The 17,841-nt window shown below is 37.2% G+C and overlaps 1 protein-coding gene across 1 annotated transcript in view; it reads left to right on the forward strand.

Annotated features, from left to right (window-relative positions):
* Positions 1-17,841, forward strand: part of RTTN (rotatin) — a gene marked incomplete at both ends in the record, with an annotated part of 159,775 nt that overhangs the window by 70,861 nt on the left and 71,073 nt on the right. The window contains 4 exons of the mRNA XM_080714663.1: positions 112-351; positions 6,263-6,407; positions 11,333-11,487; positions 16,297-16,516. Of these exons, the coding sequence (XP_080570789.1) occupies positions 112-351; positions 6,263-6,407; positions 11,333-11,487; positions 16,297-16,516 (760 nt within the window). The remainder of the gene's footprint in view (positions 1-111; positions 352-6,262; positions 6,408-11,332; positions 11,488-16,296; positions 16,517-17,841) is intronic.

A 17,841-nucleotide genomic window follows, 5' to 3' on the forward strand; every position in this document is an offset into this window, starting at 1 on the left:
GCACGGCAGACTCCAATCTCAGGACGAATCCATGGCAAGTTTAGAATAGAAATAAATGTGGGATTTTGCTTAAATAGCTTTATGTTGCTCTTTTCTTCTTTCTTTTTGTAGGTTTCTAGATTCATTGAGGTTGTCCACAGAGGACAGCCTTGCTCTGAAGATGACACACACAGCGAGTGGGCTGCAGGACTGCCTGCAGTCCATCGTGCAGGCCTCAGCCCACAGGGATGTTCGGGCTGCTGTCACCAGGATGAGTTTTTATCTTCTGAATGACAGACTGTCTTTACAGGGTGGTATTGGCCCATGCGGGGTTACCTTGAAGTCCTTGGACTGGCACACAGCACTAAACAGGTCAGTTTAAGCTTATCACTTCCAGTTTCAAAGACCTGGGTTGAATTGTATTTGAGTTCATCTCAAAACCTTTGAAAATGTACTCTTAATGTTGCTATCATGAGAGAAGTACTTTCCACAGAAAGAAAAATTCTAGTTTTTTTAAATCTGTAATATATAATAATAATGTGAAAGAAAAAATTTAACGTAGTATATTTTTGAAGGAATTATTAATAAACATAACAATTTTGTTTTTTCTCCTAGCTTAGAAAATTTTATCCCACAAAAGGAAATAATTAGGATAAGATGTGGATGAAAGACATGGCATGTTTATCCCAGTACTTACTATAAATGAGTTGAGATATCACTGCATGATTGATAGGTTTGGTCCACTCACTATAGACTGTTGTGTTTTGTTCTCAAGTAAATTATCATTTTTTAACTTTGAATTTAACAAAATTGATTTCCATGTAGAGGTTTCTTAAGCATTATTGGAGAGAGATTCCAGCTTGTAAATTTAGCACATTTAACTGGTAGCAGATGGCTGCAATGGAAACAAGACCGATACACATCCACTACTAGCAACTTTTCATTTTAGTCTTCATATGTGATTTTAGTGTAAAATGTATAACTTCCTCATTAACCATAAAGTGTACAGCTTTCACAATGCTAGGTTAAATGAGTTTTCAAAATGTGAACCTTGTTTTTATTTACTTTTATAACTGGGATATATAATCAGACCTTTCCAGGAGTGTACTAGAACTCTCTAGGCCTGCCTGGCGAGACCTCTGATGGATACATGATCAGAATGTTTGAAGCCAGGCGTGGTGGCGCACGCTTGTAATCCCTGCGCTTGGGAGGCTGAGACAGGAGGATCGCACAGGTTCGAAGCCAGCCTCAGCTACTTAGTGAGCTACTTAGTGAGCTACTTAGTGAGGCTTTCAGCAACTTAGCGAGACCAGTTTTCAAATAAAATATAAACTAGGTCTGGGAGTATAGCTCGGAGTTAGAAAGCCTCTGGGTTCCACCCCTAGTACCACCAAAAAAAAAAAAAAAAAAAAAAAAAGTTATCATTAAACACAGCTATTCTTTAAAAATTGGGAAATTTTATGAAAAGTAAAGGTATTGAGTTTGGAAGAGTCATCACATTTTAATTGTTTTATATTTTACCATTATCTGCTTGTGAGCTGTTTATATCTACTCTGTGTTTTAGAAGCAGAATGCTACTGTTTATCGCTTCACAACTCCATGTCACTTTGTGGTTTGAAGTTGGCCATAGGGGAGATATTCATAGGATGCAAATTGGAAAACAGCAGATCAGCACCGTGCTCTGGGGCAGTAGTTTAATGTTTACCAGCCCTCTGCTTTGAAACATTCTGAGGATCCTCCAGGCTGTTTTCCAAAGTGATTGCACTAATTTGCAATCCCACCAACAGTATAATAGACTCCCCACTTCTCTACATTTTTTACCAGCATTTGTTGTTTTTTGTGGTGCTGATTCAATCTCTTTGATTGCTATTGGTTGGTTGAAATTTTCTATATCTTCTTGACTCAGTTTAGGAAGGTTATATGTATCTAGAAATTTGTCAATTTCTTTTAGATTTTCCATTTTGTCGGAGTATAGTTTTTCAAGGTAGTTTCTGAAAATATTCTGAATTTCCATGCTGTCAGTGGTAATATCTCCTTTTCCATCTCTTAGTAATTTGGATTGATTCTTTCTTTTGGTTATATTGGCTCTAGTGTTTTATCTATATTTTTTATTTCTTTTGAGAAATCAGCTTTTGGTTTTGTTGATTTTCTGTATCATATAAATGTTGACTATTGTTATTTTCTCTTGCTGTATTGTTCCTTTTACCAGTTTTTTTTTTTTTTTTTTAAAGACCTCTTTGGTCTATTCCAATAAGCTTGGGCTTGAAGTCTAATTTGTTTGATATCATAGTTGCTACTCCTTCTTTGGCATGGATTATCTTGCTTCAGCCCTTCACCTTTATTTGTGACTATCTTTACTTCTAAGGTATTTTTCTTGCAGGTAGCATATTGATGGATTTTGGTTTTTAATCCATTTTGCCACCTTAGGGTTTTTTTTTTTTTTTTTTTTTAATTGGGGAGTTGAGGCCTTTATTTTCAGCACAATTACTGAGAAATGATTTTTAATTCCTAACATTTTGAGTTTTAACTTCTGTTTGAGGTAGTGTTTATTCTTCTTTGCTTAGTTGTTTGTTTGATGGAAACTATTGTTTCTCTAGTTCTGGTGTTTATTACTTATTTCTTCTTTGCAGTTAATCTCTTTGAGTATTTTCTTTAGTGCTGATTTGGAATACATTCTTTCAGCTTCTGGTTGTCATGGAAGATTTTTATTTCTTTAGGGAACTTGAGAGATATATTTTCTGGGTGTACGCTTTTGGTTGCAGGTTGTTTTCTTTCAGAGTTTGGAATATGTTTCTCTTGGCCCTTCTGGCTTTCATGACTTGATTTAAGAAATCTGGAATCGGGCATGGTGGCACATGCTTGTAATCCCAGCATTTGGGAGGTCGAGATAGGAAGGATTGCAGTTTGTGGACAGCCTTAGCTACTACTTAGTGAGGCTTTTTGCAACTCATTGAGACCCTGTCTTTCTTTTTTTTTTTTTGGTGGTACTAGGGGTGGAACCCAGCGGCTTCCTACCTCCGGGCTACACTCCCAGACCTGTTTTATACTTTATTTGGAAACAGGGTCTCACTAAGTTGCTAAGAGCCTCACTAAGTAGCTGAGGCTGGCTTCGAACCTGTGTGATCCTCCTGTCTCCGCCTCCCAAGCGTGGGGATTACAAGCATGTGCCACCATGCCTGGCTTGAGACCCTGTTTCAAAATAAAGAATAAAAAGTAGGGCTGAAGGTGTCACTCAGAGGTAGAATGTCCCCTGGGGTTCCATCTCCAGTACCGCCAAAAAAAAAAAAAAAAAGTCTGGAGTGTCACCTTTAAGATTCTCTCCTTGAGGGGAAACCTCAGTAAAGCTAGAATGGAAGGATAGGAGAGGAAGAAGGCTGAAGTTGATTAATGGAGGATCTGTATCCAAATATGTGTAAAAGTATGAATATAGCATAGTTAACCTGGCCACTCATTGTTGAGAGGTGGGGAAGGGGAAGCAGGGGTGAAGAGAGGGCACCAAGCACAGTCTGAATGTATGCCACTTTCAATATGTACCACATAAAAATAAAAAATAATAAATTGAAAAAAAAAGATTCTCTCCTTGGCCTCTACATTAGTCAGACCGACTGTCTTGTGACGTGATGAATCTTTTCTCTGATCTTGTCTAAAGAGGGTTCTATATGTTTTCTGTACCTGTTTAGCAACCACTTCTTCTATGTTCAAATAATTTTTTGATATTACTTCTTAATGATTGTTGATCCCTTTGGCTTCACTTTCTATTTACTCTCTTATATCTATTATTTTTAGGTTAGCTCTTTTAAAATTGGCCCATATCTCTTCAATGTTCTAAATTATATACTATATGTTCATTTTTGGAGTGGTCATTTTCTAAGAATGAGATTTTATTTTCCACGTGGTCTAGTCTACTGTTTAGTTTGTACTGATGCCTTCACTTCTATGCCTTCACTTCCTTCAAAGCTTCTTTCTGATTCCTGTTAAGAGTATCAGATTCTTTGTTTATTTGTTCCTTTATTTCTTTCAGGCTCTTTCTAAATTCTTTTTAGAAATCCTATATAATTTCTACTCTTAAAATTCTGATTTGAGCCAGGCGTGGTGGCGCACGCTTGTAATCCCTGCACTTGGGAGGTGGAGACAGGAGGATTCCGCAGGTTTGAAGCCAGCCGCGCTGGTTTAAGAGACCCTGTTTCTAAATAATAAAAGTATAAAAATAGGTCTAGGAGTGTAGCCCAGAGGTAGAAGGGTTTCCAGGAACCCCAGTACCACAAAAAAAAAAAAAAAAAAAAAAAAAAAAGATAAAATAAAATTCTGATTTGTCCTTCTGGTGATCTCTGCAATTTTGTGTTGGTGGGTTCTGTTATTGTGGGGTTGTGGGATCTCATTGCTGCCTTGCTATTTCTCCTTTTCATTATTTCAGGTTATTTAAGTTTGTATCTTTGTTGCTTTTGGTAGCTTTTTCTCACTCTGTTCTTGTCAACTGGTATATACAATGTCAAGTTGTATTTTATTCAGTGGTATAGGTTGAGTGAGGAAGAAGGTGCTGAAGTAGTAAAAGCAAGAATAGGGTAAAATAGCAGATGGGATTGGGTAGAATGGGAGCTGAATGTAGTTGGTAATATATAGTAGACATAGATAGTGAATACATAGGAGGATAGGTATTGTTGAGCACTGCTTTGTAACTCTGGAGGATGAAATGGTGAGTTTGGTTGCAACTTCTGAATGTTCTAGCTGGGGTCTGGGAAGTAGGATCTCTGTGGAGCATGGGATGAGGAGTCTACCACTTACAATTTTAATGAGCTGCAGCTGCTTACTTGCTTCAAGGTATTGGCTTTTTTCTTGGGCATCTCTGGAGGCTGGAGTGCCAGCAGTTCTGGTGTGGTTAAGCAACATGATGCTACCCTGGGCCCTTGGCTGCAGCCATCCTCCATGGGGTGCAGTGGGCTACTTTTCTGTCCTCTTTTCTACTTTCTAGTTTTATTTCCACTGCCTTTTAGTCTTTGTTGTTCTGTTCAATTTTATGCTACCTTTTTTTTCTTGTTAAGACACCATTTTCACAGTGATAGAAATCTAATGTCAGCAGAACTGAGAAGTGCCTCTTCCCTCAGTTGTCATCTTCCCAGAAGTCTCTTAAAGAGGGGATTTTTAATAAATAAAACTAAAATAATATTGCAAAAATCATGTAACTATCAAGTATAGCCTAATATAGATAGGCATTAGGTATATGTAGCACTTATGTTCTAACACTCAGCAGTTTTGTGACTATAGAAAAACACTTTGCTTGAGTTTTCTCATTTTAAAATGGAGCTATCACCTTTATGAAGACACAAAGATTGGTGTTCAATAAGTGCTGGATATTACAATTAGTAGTACTATTATTCTATTTTCATGTAGTTTTTTAGGTTTTTCTTAAAAGATAAAGCATTACAGATAAAATTGAATCTTACTATAACTCTGATTGCCTTTATGAAAAACATTTTTCCAAACTACTTCTCTTTTTTGTTACTAATTTTTTTTTGTTTTGTTTAGGTGGTACCTGGGATGAACCCAGGAGGATCCTCTGAACTATATCCATAGCCCTATTTTATTTTTTTTGTTTTGAAACATGGCCTCACTAAGTTTCTGAGCCTGGCCATGAACCTGAGATCCTCCTGTCTCATCCTGACAAGTACTGAGATTACAGGTGTAAGTCATCATTAAAAAAATCATTTGTGTAAAATCTTCTTGCTCTCTTAAACCAGCTTTTTAAGATTCTCAGAAAGTCGGTTTGTATCGTTTTTCTCTGAACTTTCAGGTATTCCTTTCTCGGTCTACCTGCAGAGTTCTTCTTGCCTATTACAAACTCTGATAACATCCTTGCAAGATTTTTTTCTCTCTCACTTGATTACCTTGTTCTTAATTGGTTCCAATTAGTTTGTCATGCTAATTATTCTTATCAGTGAAGGATGGCCCTTCCTTCATGAGTAGGCACTTTTCCTTGGACAGTTGGAGGCAATGTTTATTTTTGTCCACCTTGGCATTTCTTTGCCACTTTTTTGAATTTAGCATTTTTTAATGCTATTGATCACTTTTCTTTTGTCATATTCAGCTGTGTGGGCACATTTTCTCCATTATAGGCTCAGGTTGGTTGAAAGCAGATACCTGGTCCTTAATCTTTGTATTTTCATAGCATCTAGAGCAGCATCTCATAAAATAGCTCACTCCTGAGAAATGGGTTATGTGCATGTGTCCATGATCAACAGTGATAATAAAGAGCTGGAAACCATGATTACTGTCTTCTTGATTATAGGTTTTTACAAGTTCTTCCTGCTTGTAGTGAAGATGAGAAACTGCTAATAGATATCATACATTTTTTAAATAAATTAATAAAGGAACAAAGGAAAAATCCACCAGTAGAACTTCTCAACTGGACTCTAGAATTGCTTCTTCGACATGTAAGTGCTTTTAAATAATTTGGATTTTTGGTTTTGAGGAGTACAGTCTGTATATATCCTGTACTTAGTAAAGTAGTTCTCATCTTATCAGGAGTAGCATTGTTCTGATGGATTGTGCCTCTTGTTTACTAACGTTCTATAGAGTGAATGGGATCTTTAAGCTTGGTGTTTAAAAATAATGTATTCTCTTTGTGACCTTTTAGCTTCAACTATATTTTAAGTGGGGATCTCATATGGAAATGGGGTTTAAATAGGAATGTGGAGAGGTACCCATGACAGAAGGAAGCAGGAGGGGTGTGGTGATAGTGAGACTGGAAAGAGTGAATACAACCGTGCTCAGATTTTAATGAAAGGATGCTGGGATATTTACCCCTGTGGTCTCCACTATTCCCGGATTTTTAGCTCTCACCTAAGAAGCTTACAAGAATCCAGGAAGCTAGCTCATTATCTGTTGTTGGTCTGATTTTCTATACATCTATGCATTTATTTGTAAATACCATGGGAATTAGCAAATATAACCTTTTACACAAATAATCAAGAAAACAATAATCAAGAAAAAATTATACATAAATTAGAAAATAAGTTATAAACTGATTTAGAATATAATAGACCTGACAAGACAAATGTGTTCCAGTAGTACATTTACAAAGCTTGAAGAGATGATTCTTTATAAAAATGCAAAGTGCTACATGTTGAAAATGAGAAATTCTGATCAGTATGAATGTGTGTGTATATTTATATACATATGACCTGTTTAGATGTTTTTTATATTTTCATCTATTAGCAACTGATGAAACTAAAGACTTTTATTTATAATTGTCTACCATCGTCTCCCACAGTGCCTTACAACAAACCGTCAATAAACATTTCTTAACTCAGAGGCATGTGACATTGAGAAAACTATGTAGTTAATTAGAAGAAACACACAGAACCTGACTTTTATAGCTTGTTCAATATAGTACAAAGGAATACCATGAGTATTTTCAAGGTTCTGCATGCGAGTCTGTTTATGGACTAAACACAGATGGAGTGTGTGTGTGTGTGTGTGTGTGTGTGTGTGTGTGTGTGTGTGTGTGTTGTAGGTTTGTAAACAGCTTATTCTGAGTGAGGTAGATATTTTTTATACGAGGACCTTGCGTTCTTTCCTGTGAATTGCCCCTTGTTGTCCTTGTTGGTTCTGCTCCATAACTGGGCTGTTAATTCCTTTTTTTATAATGGAGGAGGAATTCTTAAATGAAGGAGCTTAGCCCTTTGCCTATGATTTGGATTCCAGATGATTTGTGTCGTGATGGTCATTTATGTTCTGCCCATGCTTCCTTGTTTGCACTTAATCATCTTCCGTCTTACCTCGCCTTTCTTCTCCTGGTTTTACTGCAGTTTTGCCCCTTTCATGTTTTGTAGTATTGCCTTTAAGTTCTGACAGGGACCTAGAGTCCAGAGGCGTGTGATTAGCAAGCGGTGCTGCGCTGACCCCGGTTACTGTAGGTCCTCAAGCTTCCACCCAGGCTGCCTGTGCTTTCTAGTCGGCTGCCAGAGTGCTCCTTCACTCAGTGCTCAAGTTCTCCGTGAGCTTGCTCTCACCCATCTTTTCCATAACATTCACTGTAGCCGACAGAGCCCTGCTTGAGCTTGCTTCTGACATGCCAACCTCACTTCTTCCAACCATGCAGCCTTCCAGTTTTTCATACAAGGCGCCAAACTGCAGAGTGCTCTTGGGTGTCTTTTTCTCTTTGGCCAGGATGCTCTTATCCTAAATATCTATCTGCTAATAGCCACACTTAAGTCAGTGTTTGCTTCAGATATTCACCAGAGAGCCTCTTTGACCCTCAGTGTAACGCAGCAGCCCTCTGCACCCCTCTGACACCTGCCACTCTCACCTAGATCTGTTTGCCTTCTGCCCGCCCCCTGCACTTGCACTCCACGAGGTCAGCTTATTTGCTATACTGACTGCCCTATTAGTTGTCAGGTTCTTTATAGTTTCCAAATTATGTATTTTTTTGGAAAGATCTTTTCTATCTCAAGTTTTGAGTAAATATGCCCATGTTTTCTTGTTTAAGGTTTTAATTTTGTTTATATCTTTACTTATTTTGAATTTACTTAGTTACTTATTTTTTGGTGGTACTAGAGGTTGATCTAGAGGCAATCTACCTCTAGGCTATATCCCTAGCCCTATTTTTAAATTTTTCTTTTTTTTTTTTTGCGGGTCTGAGGATGGAACCCAGGGGACTTTGACCTCTGAGCTACAGAATTTTAGGTGATTACACTATAGTTCAAAAACAGTTAAAAGTTATTTTTGGTATTATTAAATTTACTTATTTGGCTTTTTATGATGTCAAGCCTTTGTTTGGAAAGTGTCTACTTTATTTCCTCATTTATTACAGTGTTATAAATAATACTTTTAAGGGTTAGCGAAGTGCACATAGCATCTACCAACCGGAGGTTTTACTCTCTAAGTATCCTGACCAAGATTAAATTAGTAAGTAGTATAAATACCAATGTTTTAGAGTAAAGAAAACCTAAAAGTAAAAAATAATGCCTTTTTAAGTTATTGTTGAAATGGATAAACTAAGTGAGAATTTAAGATGATTAGTAAAATAGAATTGCAGAATTGCTTTGAATGAACAGATATATATAAAATGATACATAAAAGCTATGGCTGTAGAAATTAACAAAGTTAGGCAAGTATGAATTCTGATGTAGGAGAAGAATATAGTAGGAAGTGGAGGGAAAAACCAACTGCCTTCCTGAGGAAAGACTTAGGGACTGCCTCTTGTGCAAACTTTATTTGTGTTCCAGCAGACCACTCATTTATTATAGCCATATTGCAATTCTTGGGCACTTTAGGAAATTATTGGCCCATTATTCTGTATTTTAATGTAATGATACCTTGTTAAGGTAAAAAATAACTGGAGAGTGCTGAAATTGAATGCCATTCTTTCCATTATGAATTCTTAATAGACATTCATAAAAATGGGCTGTAATTATTTCCACTTTGGACGAAGCTACTCAGAGTGATATCCCCGAGCTGCCTCGCCCAGCTGATCGCGCGTGTGCGCTCAGGGTGCATGCAGGGCACTGCACGTCATCTTGGCACAGGCGGCCGAGGGAGTAAAATGGGATGTGATGAGTGGTAACAGTGTGTCCGTGGAGAAAATGAGCCGTCATTATAGAAATTGTTTCCTCTTGGAGGTCAGCAGGGACACAGTGAGAGCTCAAGGAGTTGGTATAAAATCAGGATTGAATGCTAATGTCAAAAGACAAAAACATCAAGTATGATTAAGCACTTGCATCAGTAGGCATCGGCAGAGACATCTATTCTGCCGGCTGTACTCCAGGAATGGTGTTGCTGAGGTTCACTGAATCTTAACGTGAACATGTAAATAAATTGAAGATGCAAAGGGGACAAGGCCAGTAATCTATAAGCAGAAACAAGTTGTTAATAGGATGAGATTCTCTTGAACAATCTGACTTTTAGATATGCGTCTGCTGTATCAGTATATTAATCCATAGCTTCTACTTAGTTTTTATCGATGGACCATAATTAATAATCCCTGATAATTAAACTGTATTTTACCAATGATGTGATTTTTCATCTTGGTACAGAGAGTTTATTCATTTTGTCAGTGTATATGGAAGCTAGAAGGTATGTGAATCAGTATTTTTACTGGTAAAAGGAACAATACAGCAAGAGGAAAATAACAATAGTCAACATTTATATGATACAGAAAATCAACAAAACCAAAAGCTGATTTCTCAAAAAAAATATAGATAAAACATTAGTGCCAATATAGCCAAAAGAGATGGAAAAGGAGATATTACCACTGACAGCATGGAAATCCAGAATATTTTTAGAAACTACCTTGAAAAACTATACTTCAACAAATGGTACTAAGAATACCATATAAAATATATTAATTTTATGATATACTAAACATTCTCCTATTCATGTGTGAAACATAGATTTTTTAGCTAATATTTCATCCTTGGTGTGTGTCACATCATTGTATATATAGCATACAGTAAGAAATAAAATCTAACGGTAACTATTGCTGTTATAAATTCTTTCACATAAAAATTCAAGCCGAGCGTGATGGTACACACTTGTAATCCCAGCATTCGGGAGGCTGAGACCAGAGGATCATAGTTTGTGGACAGCCTCAGCTACTTAGTGAGACCCTGTTTCAAATTAAATAATAAAAAAAATAGGGCAGGGGTTGTAGCTCGGAGGTTGAATGCTCCTGGGTTCCATCCCCAGACCCACAAAAAAAAAACAAAAACAAAAACAAAAAACCTCAATTCAAAACAATTGTCAATAACATTAAATATAACAGAATGGGTTTGTTTGTTTGTTTGTTTGTTTTACAATTCAGTACCAAGGATTGAACCCAAGGACATTTACCTCTGAGCTATACTCCCAGCCCTATTTTTATTCTTTATTTTGAAACAGGATCTCAGTAAGTTATAAAGGACATCACTAAGCAGCTGAGGCTGGCCAAGAACCTGAATCTCCTATCTCAGACTCCCAAGTACTGGGATTACAAGCATGCACTACCATTCCCAGTCAAATGGTTTTATTAATAGTGGATTTAAGAATTTAATGTATAATTAGAATTGTTTATATTTGACTTACAGAAACGAAAGGGTATGTACCAACAGTGTCAGTCTGTTCGTTGGAGTTGTAGGTGCCTTTCTTTTCTTCTTGTGCTTCACTATTTTTCTTTGTTTTCTGTGATACATAAGCTTCTTTTGTTGGCTCGACATACCTTTCGAGTTTAAAACATCTTTGTGAATACTTAAGGCCCAGACCTACTTGTTAAGTAATTAATGCTTGGTTAATCCAGAACACAGCAACAGAAACCTTTAGAGGAAGCTTATGTATAACTCATGATAGAGTAAAAATGTTTTGTATGAATTCCATTTTTTAGAGTCCAAACCCACTCTTAGACCTGCTGGTTCTGACAGAGTCACAGGCTGGAGAAGAGACAGATGACATCCGGACCGCCATTAGGCAGCAGCTTCAGAAGGAACTGACTGCTCTCTTCAACACCTTGCTTCTCAGTTGCACCGCAGCTACAGACAGGTACCCTTCCTATCATGGAGGCCTGGGGACATTTATAGAGAGCCGAGTTTTCCGTGGAATTCCAGAGTTTTACTTCTCACTTCTTTAAAATATAGGGGTAGAAAAGTTAGATACTAATCAGGTTTGCTTGCGTGGTTTTTGTTTCAACTGACTCTCTGGTACTGCCTAATTGTAACTTCTCAGTCTCCTAGAAAACACAGGCACACAGTCACACACGTTCACACACACTGCGTTCATAAAGAAAAATAAAAGCGTCTGTCTTTCCCTTGTTTTCATATCATAGTCAACACAGAAAACATTTGACAGTAGAGGTATGGATTTGGCTTATCAGCAGACCTACAGTACTGCAGCAGCAGACACCAGCTGTGTGCTGTCTAACTCCGCTCACCGTCTTCCTGGAGTTAGCAGCACAATCTCCAGGTTGGGGGCTCAGTACCGACAGAGTCCCATTCACCCCGACTCACGATGCCAATTGCAAGACTCAGGTTGGCTCACTTGCTCTTCTGATTGACCTGACTTCCCACACCCCACTTACTGGGTTTGATTAATTTTTGAGAGTGGCATACAGAAATCTGAGATACAGTTACCTACAGTTTTCTGGGTTATTATAAAGAATATGACTAATACATGCATGAAGAGATGTATAAAGCCAAGTGTGGGAGAACGGGCATGGCCTTCACACTCCTTTCAAGGTCCCTCCACGACTCACCTGTCCACATATGCTACACATAGTCACTGTTCAAATTGTTTCTTCTTTACTCAGCTTTGAGGATTTATTATTTCTGGGATTGTCCATTTCATGTAAATTATCTACTCTTTTGGTGTATAATTATTCTGCATTCTCTGTAGTTCTTTTTATTTCTGTATGTAGGAAGCAATATCTTTACTCTCATTTAGGATTTTAGGGAAACTAAAATCTCAAAATCTTTTTTATTTTAGACTAAAAATTAGTCAGTTTTATTAATGTTTTTCAAAGAGCCACCTTTCAGTTTTATTTTCCTTGTTGTTTTCTATTCTCTGTTTATTTCTGCTCAAAGCTTGATTATATCCTTTCTTCTGTTGTTTTGAATTTAATTTCCTTTTTTATGTCTAGTTCTTTAAGATATAACGTTAGGATATTGATTTTAGATATTTCCTTATTTTGAGGTGCTCGAGATTGCATACAGGGTGTGTACACGCCAGGCAAGTTCTCTACTCCTCAGCTACCTCCCCAGCTTCCCTTTTAGGTCTTTTTGATGTAGGTGTTCACAGACACAATTTCCTTCTGATCACTCCTTTTGTGGCATCCTGTGGATTTTGGTATATTGTGTTTTTTCATTTTTTTCTCCCAAAGTATTTTCTAATTTCCTTAGTGATTTATTCTCTGACACATTGGTTGTGAAAGGCTTTCCTGTTTAGATTATACCCATTATTATTATTATTTTTGGAACTGGGGATTGAACTCAGGGGGCATTCTACTTCTGAGCTTTACCCTCAGTCCTATTTTTTTATTCTTTATTTTGAAATAGGGTCAACTTGGTGTCGTGGCGCACTCTTGTAATCTCTGCACTTGGGAGGCTGAGACAGGAGGATCGCACAGGTTCGAAACCAGCCTCACCTACTTAGTGATGCTCTCAGCAACTTAGCGAGACCCTGTTTCCAAAACATAAAATAAGTCTAGGAGTATAGCTTGGAGGTAGAAAGCCTCTGGGTTCCACCCCTAGTACCACCAAAAAATTAAAAAAAAAAAAAAAAAGAAAGAAAGAAATAGGGTCTCACAATGCTGTTTTAGAGAGCATCAGTAAGTAGCTGAGGCTGGCTGCGAACCTGCAATTCTCCTGTCTCAGCCTCCCAAGTACTGGGATTATAAGCATTTGCCACCATGCCTGGCTGATTATAGATATTTGTGAATTTTACTGTATTTCTTTGCCAATGACATCATAATTTGATTGGATTTTCTCCCAAACCATTACACCTCCAAGGCTTGTCCTTTCAAGCTTTTAGGATAGACTTTTTTGCTCCAGTTCCTACCCAAAAGATCTGCCCTGAAGCCAAATTCTGTGCCTAACAAGAACCCCCTCTGTGAGAAATGATCTTCACGTTCAGTGGCTCCTTCATACAAAATTTGACATTGACTCACAAGTGAAGAGAATTGTGAGGAAGGAAAATGTCTTAGATGATTAAGAGGAAAAGTCATCATAAACAGATTTATAGCTATTGAGTATAATAAGAACTTCAGAGTTGCAATTATAAGGAATAATACAGCTGAGCATGGTGGCACATGCTTGTAATCCCAGTACTTGGGAGGCTGAGACAGATTGATCTTAAGTTTGCAATCAGCCTTAGATACTTTATGAGGCCCTGCACAACTTAGTGAGACCCTGTTTCAAAATAAAGGATAAAAAATAGGGCTGGGTATAGAGCTCTCAGTTATAATGCCCCTGGGTTCCATTGCCAGTACCACACACAAAAAAGTAAACAAAGAATAATACTTTTAAATAAGAGATTAGAGGAAAAGATGAATACAGTAAAGACATAGAGACTACCAAAAACAAAAACAAACGAAAACTCTTTTCTTTCTAACGTTAAGAATTCATTTCGGCCAGGCATGTTGGCACATGTCTGTAATCCCAGTACTTGGGACACTGATACAGAAGGATCTCAGGTTTTAGGACAGCCTTAGCAATGTAGCAAGACTCCCAGCAATCTAACCAGACTCTGTTTCAAAATAAAAAGGGCTGGGTGTGTACCTCAGAGGTAGAATGCCCCTGGATCCAATCCTCAGTAGCACCCAAAAAAAAAAAAAAAAAAAAAAAAAAATTCAGCAGTCTAGACAAAGTAATGTTTTATATTTTGTTATGGTTGGTAGTTGAATTATGTTGTTATTAACCTCATGCAATTATATAAATCTGATTTGTGGATTTTACTGCACACAAATTATACCTCACTAAAGTACTAAATAATTACAATGTGACTCCAAGGATAGTTTGTGTAGTAGAACCAGTGGTTTTCATACTGGAATGTGGATAGAATATTCTGGGAAGCTTGTTCCAGTATTATCAATGCTCAGATATCTCCATGTTGAGTCATTATTTTCATGTTCCAGTATTATCAAGAGTCTACATGTTGAGTAAGCACTGCAGGTGATTCGGTGATTCAGGGTCTCTTACTAAGTTCTTGAAAGACCTTAAAAATAAGTGATTTGGACTATCTGGTCGATGAGTCGTGATGTTAAGGAAAGAAGCTTTGCAACATCTTCATTGACATGTATCAGGCTCAAGCATTTGATTGCGTTAGTTTTAGGAGAGAGGGTACCTGTGCTTACAGGTTGGTGGACCTGTGCCCACAGTTACGGAAAATTAGAATGAGATAGAGTGGTAAGTAAGTAGTAAGTAGAGCGAGGTAGGAAGACAGTGAGAAATCGAGGGAAGGTTAAGGTGTACATTGAAAGAAGCAATAGAATAGGCCGTACAGTAGAAAAGAATATTGAGTAAAAAGATAAAGGTGGGTAAATAGTGTGGAGCAGTGAGAGGAGAAGGATAGTGCGGTGGTTGGTTTCTGATGGCTTTACTTTTGTCTCTGAAGCAACCATTTTCCAAGAGGGGAACTGCCTGGGGTGAGACAGACTCCAAGTCATGGAGCTTGGGGGAAGGTTTGCAAGGACCAAGAGAAGGAACCGGTTAGAGATATGTTAGGGTTTAGCTGAGGTTAGAAGTTAGACATGTGCAATGGGACCTATCCTTCCGAAATAATTAAGGTAAGAGGACCAGAACATGAAAATGATTTGTATGTTAATAAATGTTACATGTTAAACAGTAAGTTTTTTTTTGTACAAGGGATTGAATCCAGAGGCATTCTACCTCTGAGTTACACCCCCAGCCCTATTTTATTTTTTGTTTTGATTCAGGGTCTCTTACTAAGTTGCAGAGGGCCGCGCTAAGTTTCTGAGGCTCACTGCAAACTTGTGATCCTCCTGTCTCAGCCTCCCAAATACTGGGGTTACAGGCATATGTCACCATGCCTGGCTAAAAATATTTCTAATAATATTATATTATTGTATTTTTGACTTGTAACTTTTAGACTTTAGTATAAGTTCTTTGTGTTTTTAAAATACTTTGAAAGCAGCTGTGTGACAGGTATATAATAATTATGATCTTCAAAATCACTTACCTAATGGAATAGGTAATAATATGGTTAATAGTTGTCAGTTTTAGAGCCAAGTGATTTGTAAAATTGAAGAAGTTTCTTATTTTATTCAATGCTTTGTTATATAGGGATGCTATTTTATCTAACAATTACATCTTTGAATTCATGCCTTGCTACTTAATTTTAGGAATTTTGTTTTCTAATAGAAAATGTTCTTTTGCTTTTTCTCTTTCTGACAGTTTTGTTAATTATGTGTCAAACTCATTAAAACTTCTCTTTTTCATGTTCCAGGAAAAAAGCAATGTATTTTAGTCAATTAAAATTAATTTTTTATAAAGTGAACAATTTAAAGTACAGTTTTAATATATGCCATTTAAACTTCAAGAGAGTGTGCATTTAATTTTTTATTTCAACTTTTTATTTTTCTTTTGGGTGACAATACCACTATGTATATGCATATATATTAACATAATTGTTTCTTACATTTTACATCACATACTCTTAGTATTTTTTCTCTGTTTCCCTTGAAAAGCCTTATTTTGAGAAAGAATATTTTCTGCCATTTTGTCTCATTCATACTTTTCTGATATAATTTGCCATTAGAAACATCCTACACTCAATAAGATGGCCTACTGAGCCATTACACTTGCACTGTTGTTGATTTTCCCCTTTTTACACATACAGGAAATGCTTGGAGCTTTTTTACGTTTTCCAAACGCAGCTGGCTCTGAAACTGCTCCAGTGTCTGCGGGTCACAGATGCCCCTCATTTCTACGGCCTGCCCTCCCTGGAGCGGACCTTGCGGGGCATGGCCCGCCTCACTGCACTGCCAGGATGGAGCTCACACTCTCCTCTCATTAAGCCACTCGATATCTGTGTCAAGTATTTGTCAGGTCTTCTGGAGGTATGTAAAAATAATAACCCACCCCAAACAGCTATTTACGCAATTTACTATTTATTGATTGGTTCTGTTATGTGCTAGGCACAAGTGCATTAGATATTACAATATTTAGCCGGGCGTGGTGGCGCACGCTTGTAATCCCTGTGCTTGGGAGGCAGAGACAGGAGGATCGCGCAGGTTCGAAGCCAGCAGCGCGTGCTGGCTTAGGAGACCCTGTATCCAAAAAAAAAAAAAAAAAATTGTAAAAATAGGTCTGGGAGTGTAGCCTGGAGGTAGAAGGGCTTCCAGGAACCCCAGTACCACCAAAAAATAAAAAAAAACAAAAATAAAAAAATACAATATTTAAGGTAGATTATTATACAGCATTTATGTAACTTATAATGGTTAAATGTTTTAATTTTTAACAAGTAAGGTTACTATTACAAATACCATTCGTTTCACGAAAAAGTAAGCTTGCACATTCAAGTTTATGTATAAGAGCAATTTGTTTATTTTTTAACCTTTTTAATTGTCAAATAAAATACACATTCAGAAAATACACAAAACATAAACAAGTAGATGAATTAATTATCACATAGGTAACACCCATGTAATTACCTCCAGACCCAAAGCATAAAATAGCTCGCACTCCAGAATAATTCACGTTCCCTCTGTAGCTCTCCTCAGTCTTCAATGGAATTTACTTTGATTCCTTGGCATTCCACTTCTTGTATTTCTTGGTGCTTTTACCACTGAAGCCTATGTCTGTGTATAAAATGATTTCTGACTTTTAATTTTTGTGTGAATGGAATCATAGTCTGGGCTGGTTTCTTTCCGCATTATGCTTTTGAGATGTATTCATTTTGTGGCCTGCAGGTGGAGTTTAATTTTGCTTTGTACGGCACTCTCTACATTACAGAGTTAAAATGCATTTAGTTTTTCTTTCAGTCAAGGACGATTTTGAATACTGCTGCTATGAACCTTGTCGTTTGGTTAAAATTAGTGCATTATATATACAGTTTAAATTTTATTTTCTAACTCTTGTTGATGTGTGGAAACACTACATTTTTATATATTGACCGTGTAAAGCAGCTTGTGTCTTTAATTTCAAATAAAAGACTCTAATTTTTTACCTACTAGTAGAATTTGCTGTTGAATCAACTCAGACCTAGAGCTTTCTTTGGGGGAAGATTGTACATAATTAAGTTAGTTATTTTTGCATGTGGTACTGGGAATTGAACCCGGGGCATTCTACCTCTGAGCTGCACCCCTAGCCCTATCTTTTCTTCATTTTGTGTAAAAAGGTCTTACTAAGTTGTAGCTGGTGTCATTAAGTAGCTGAGGTTGGC

This window comes from Muscardinus avellanarius (genome assembly GCF_963383645.1).
Source record: "Muscardinus avellanarius genome assembly, chromosome: 17".
In the NCBI taxonomy this organism is placed as follows: Eukaryota; Metazoa; Chordata; class Mammalia; order Rodentia; family Gliridae; genus Muscardinus; species Muscardinus avellanarius.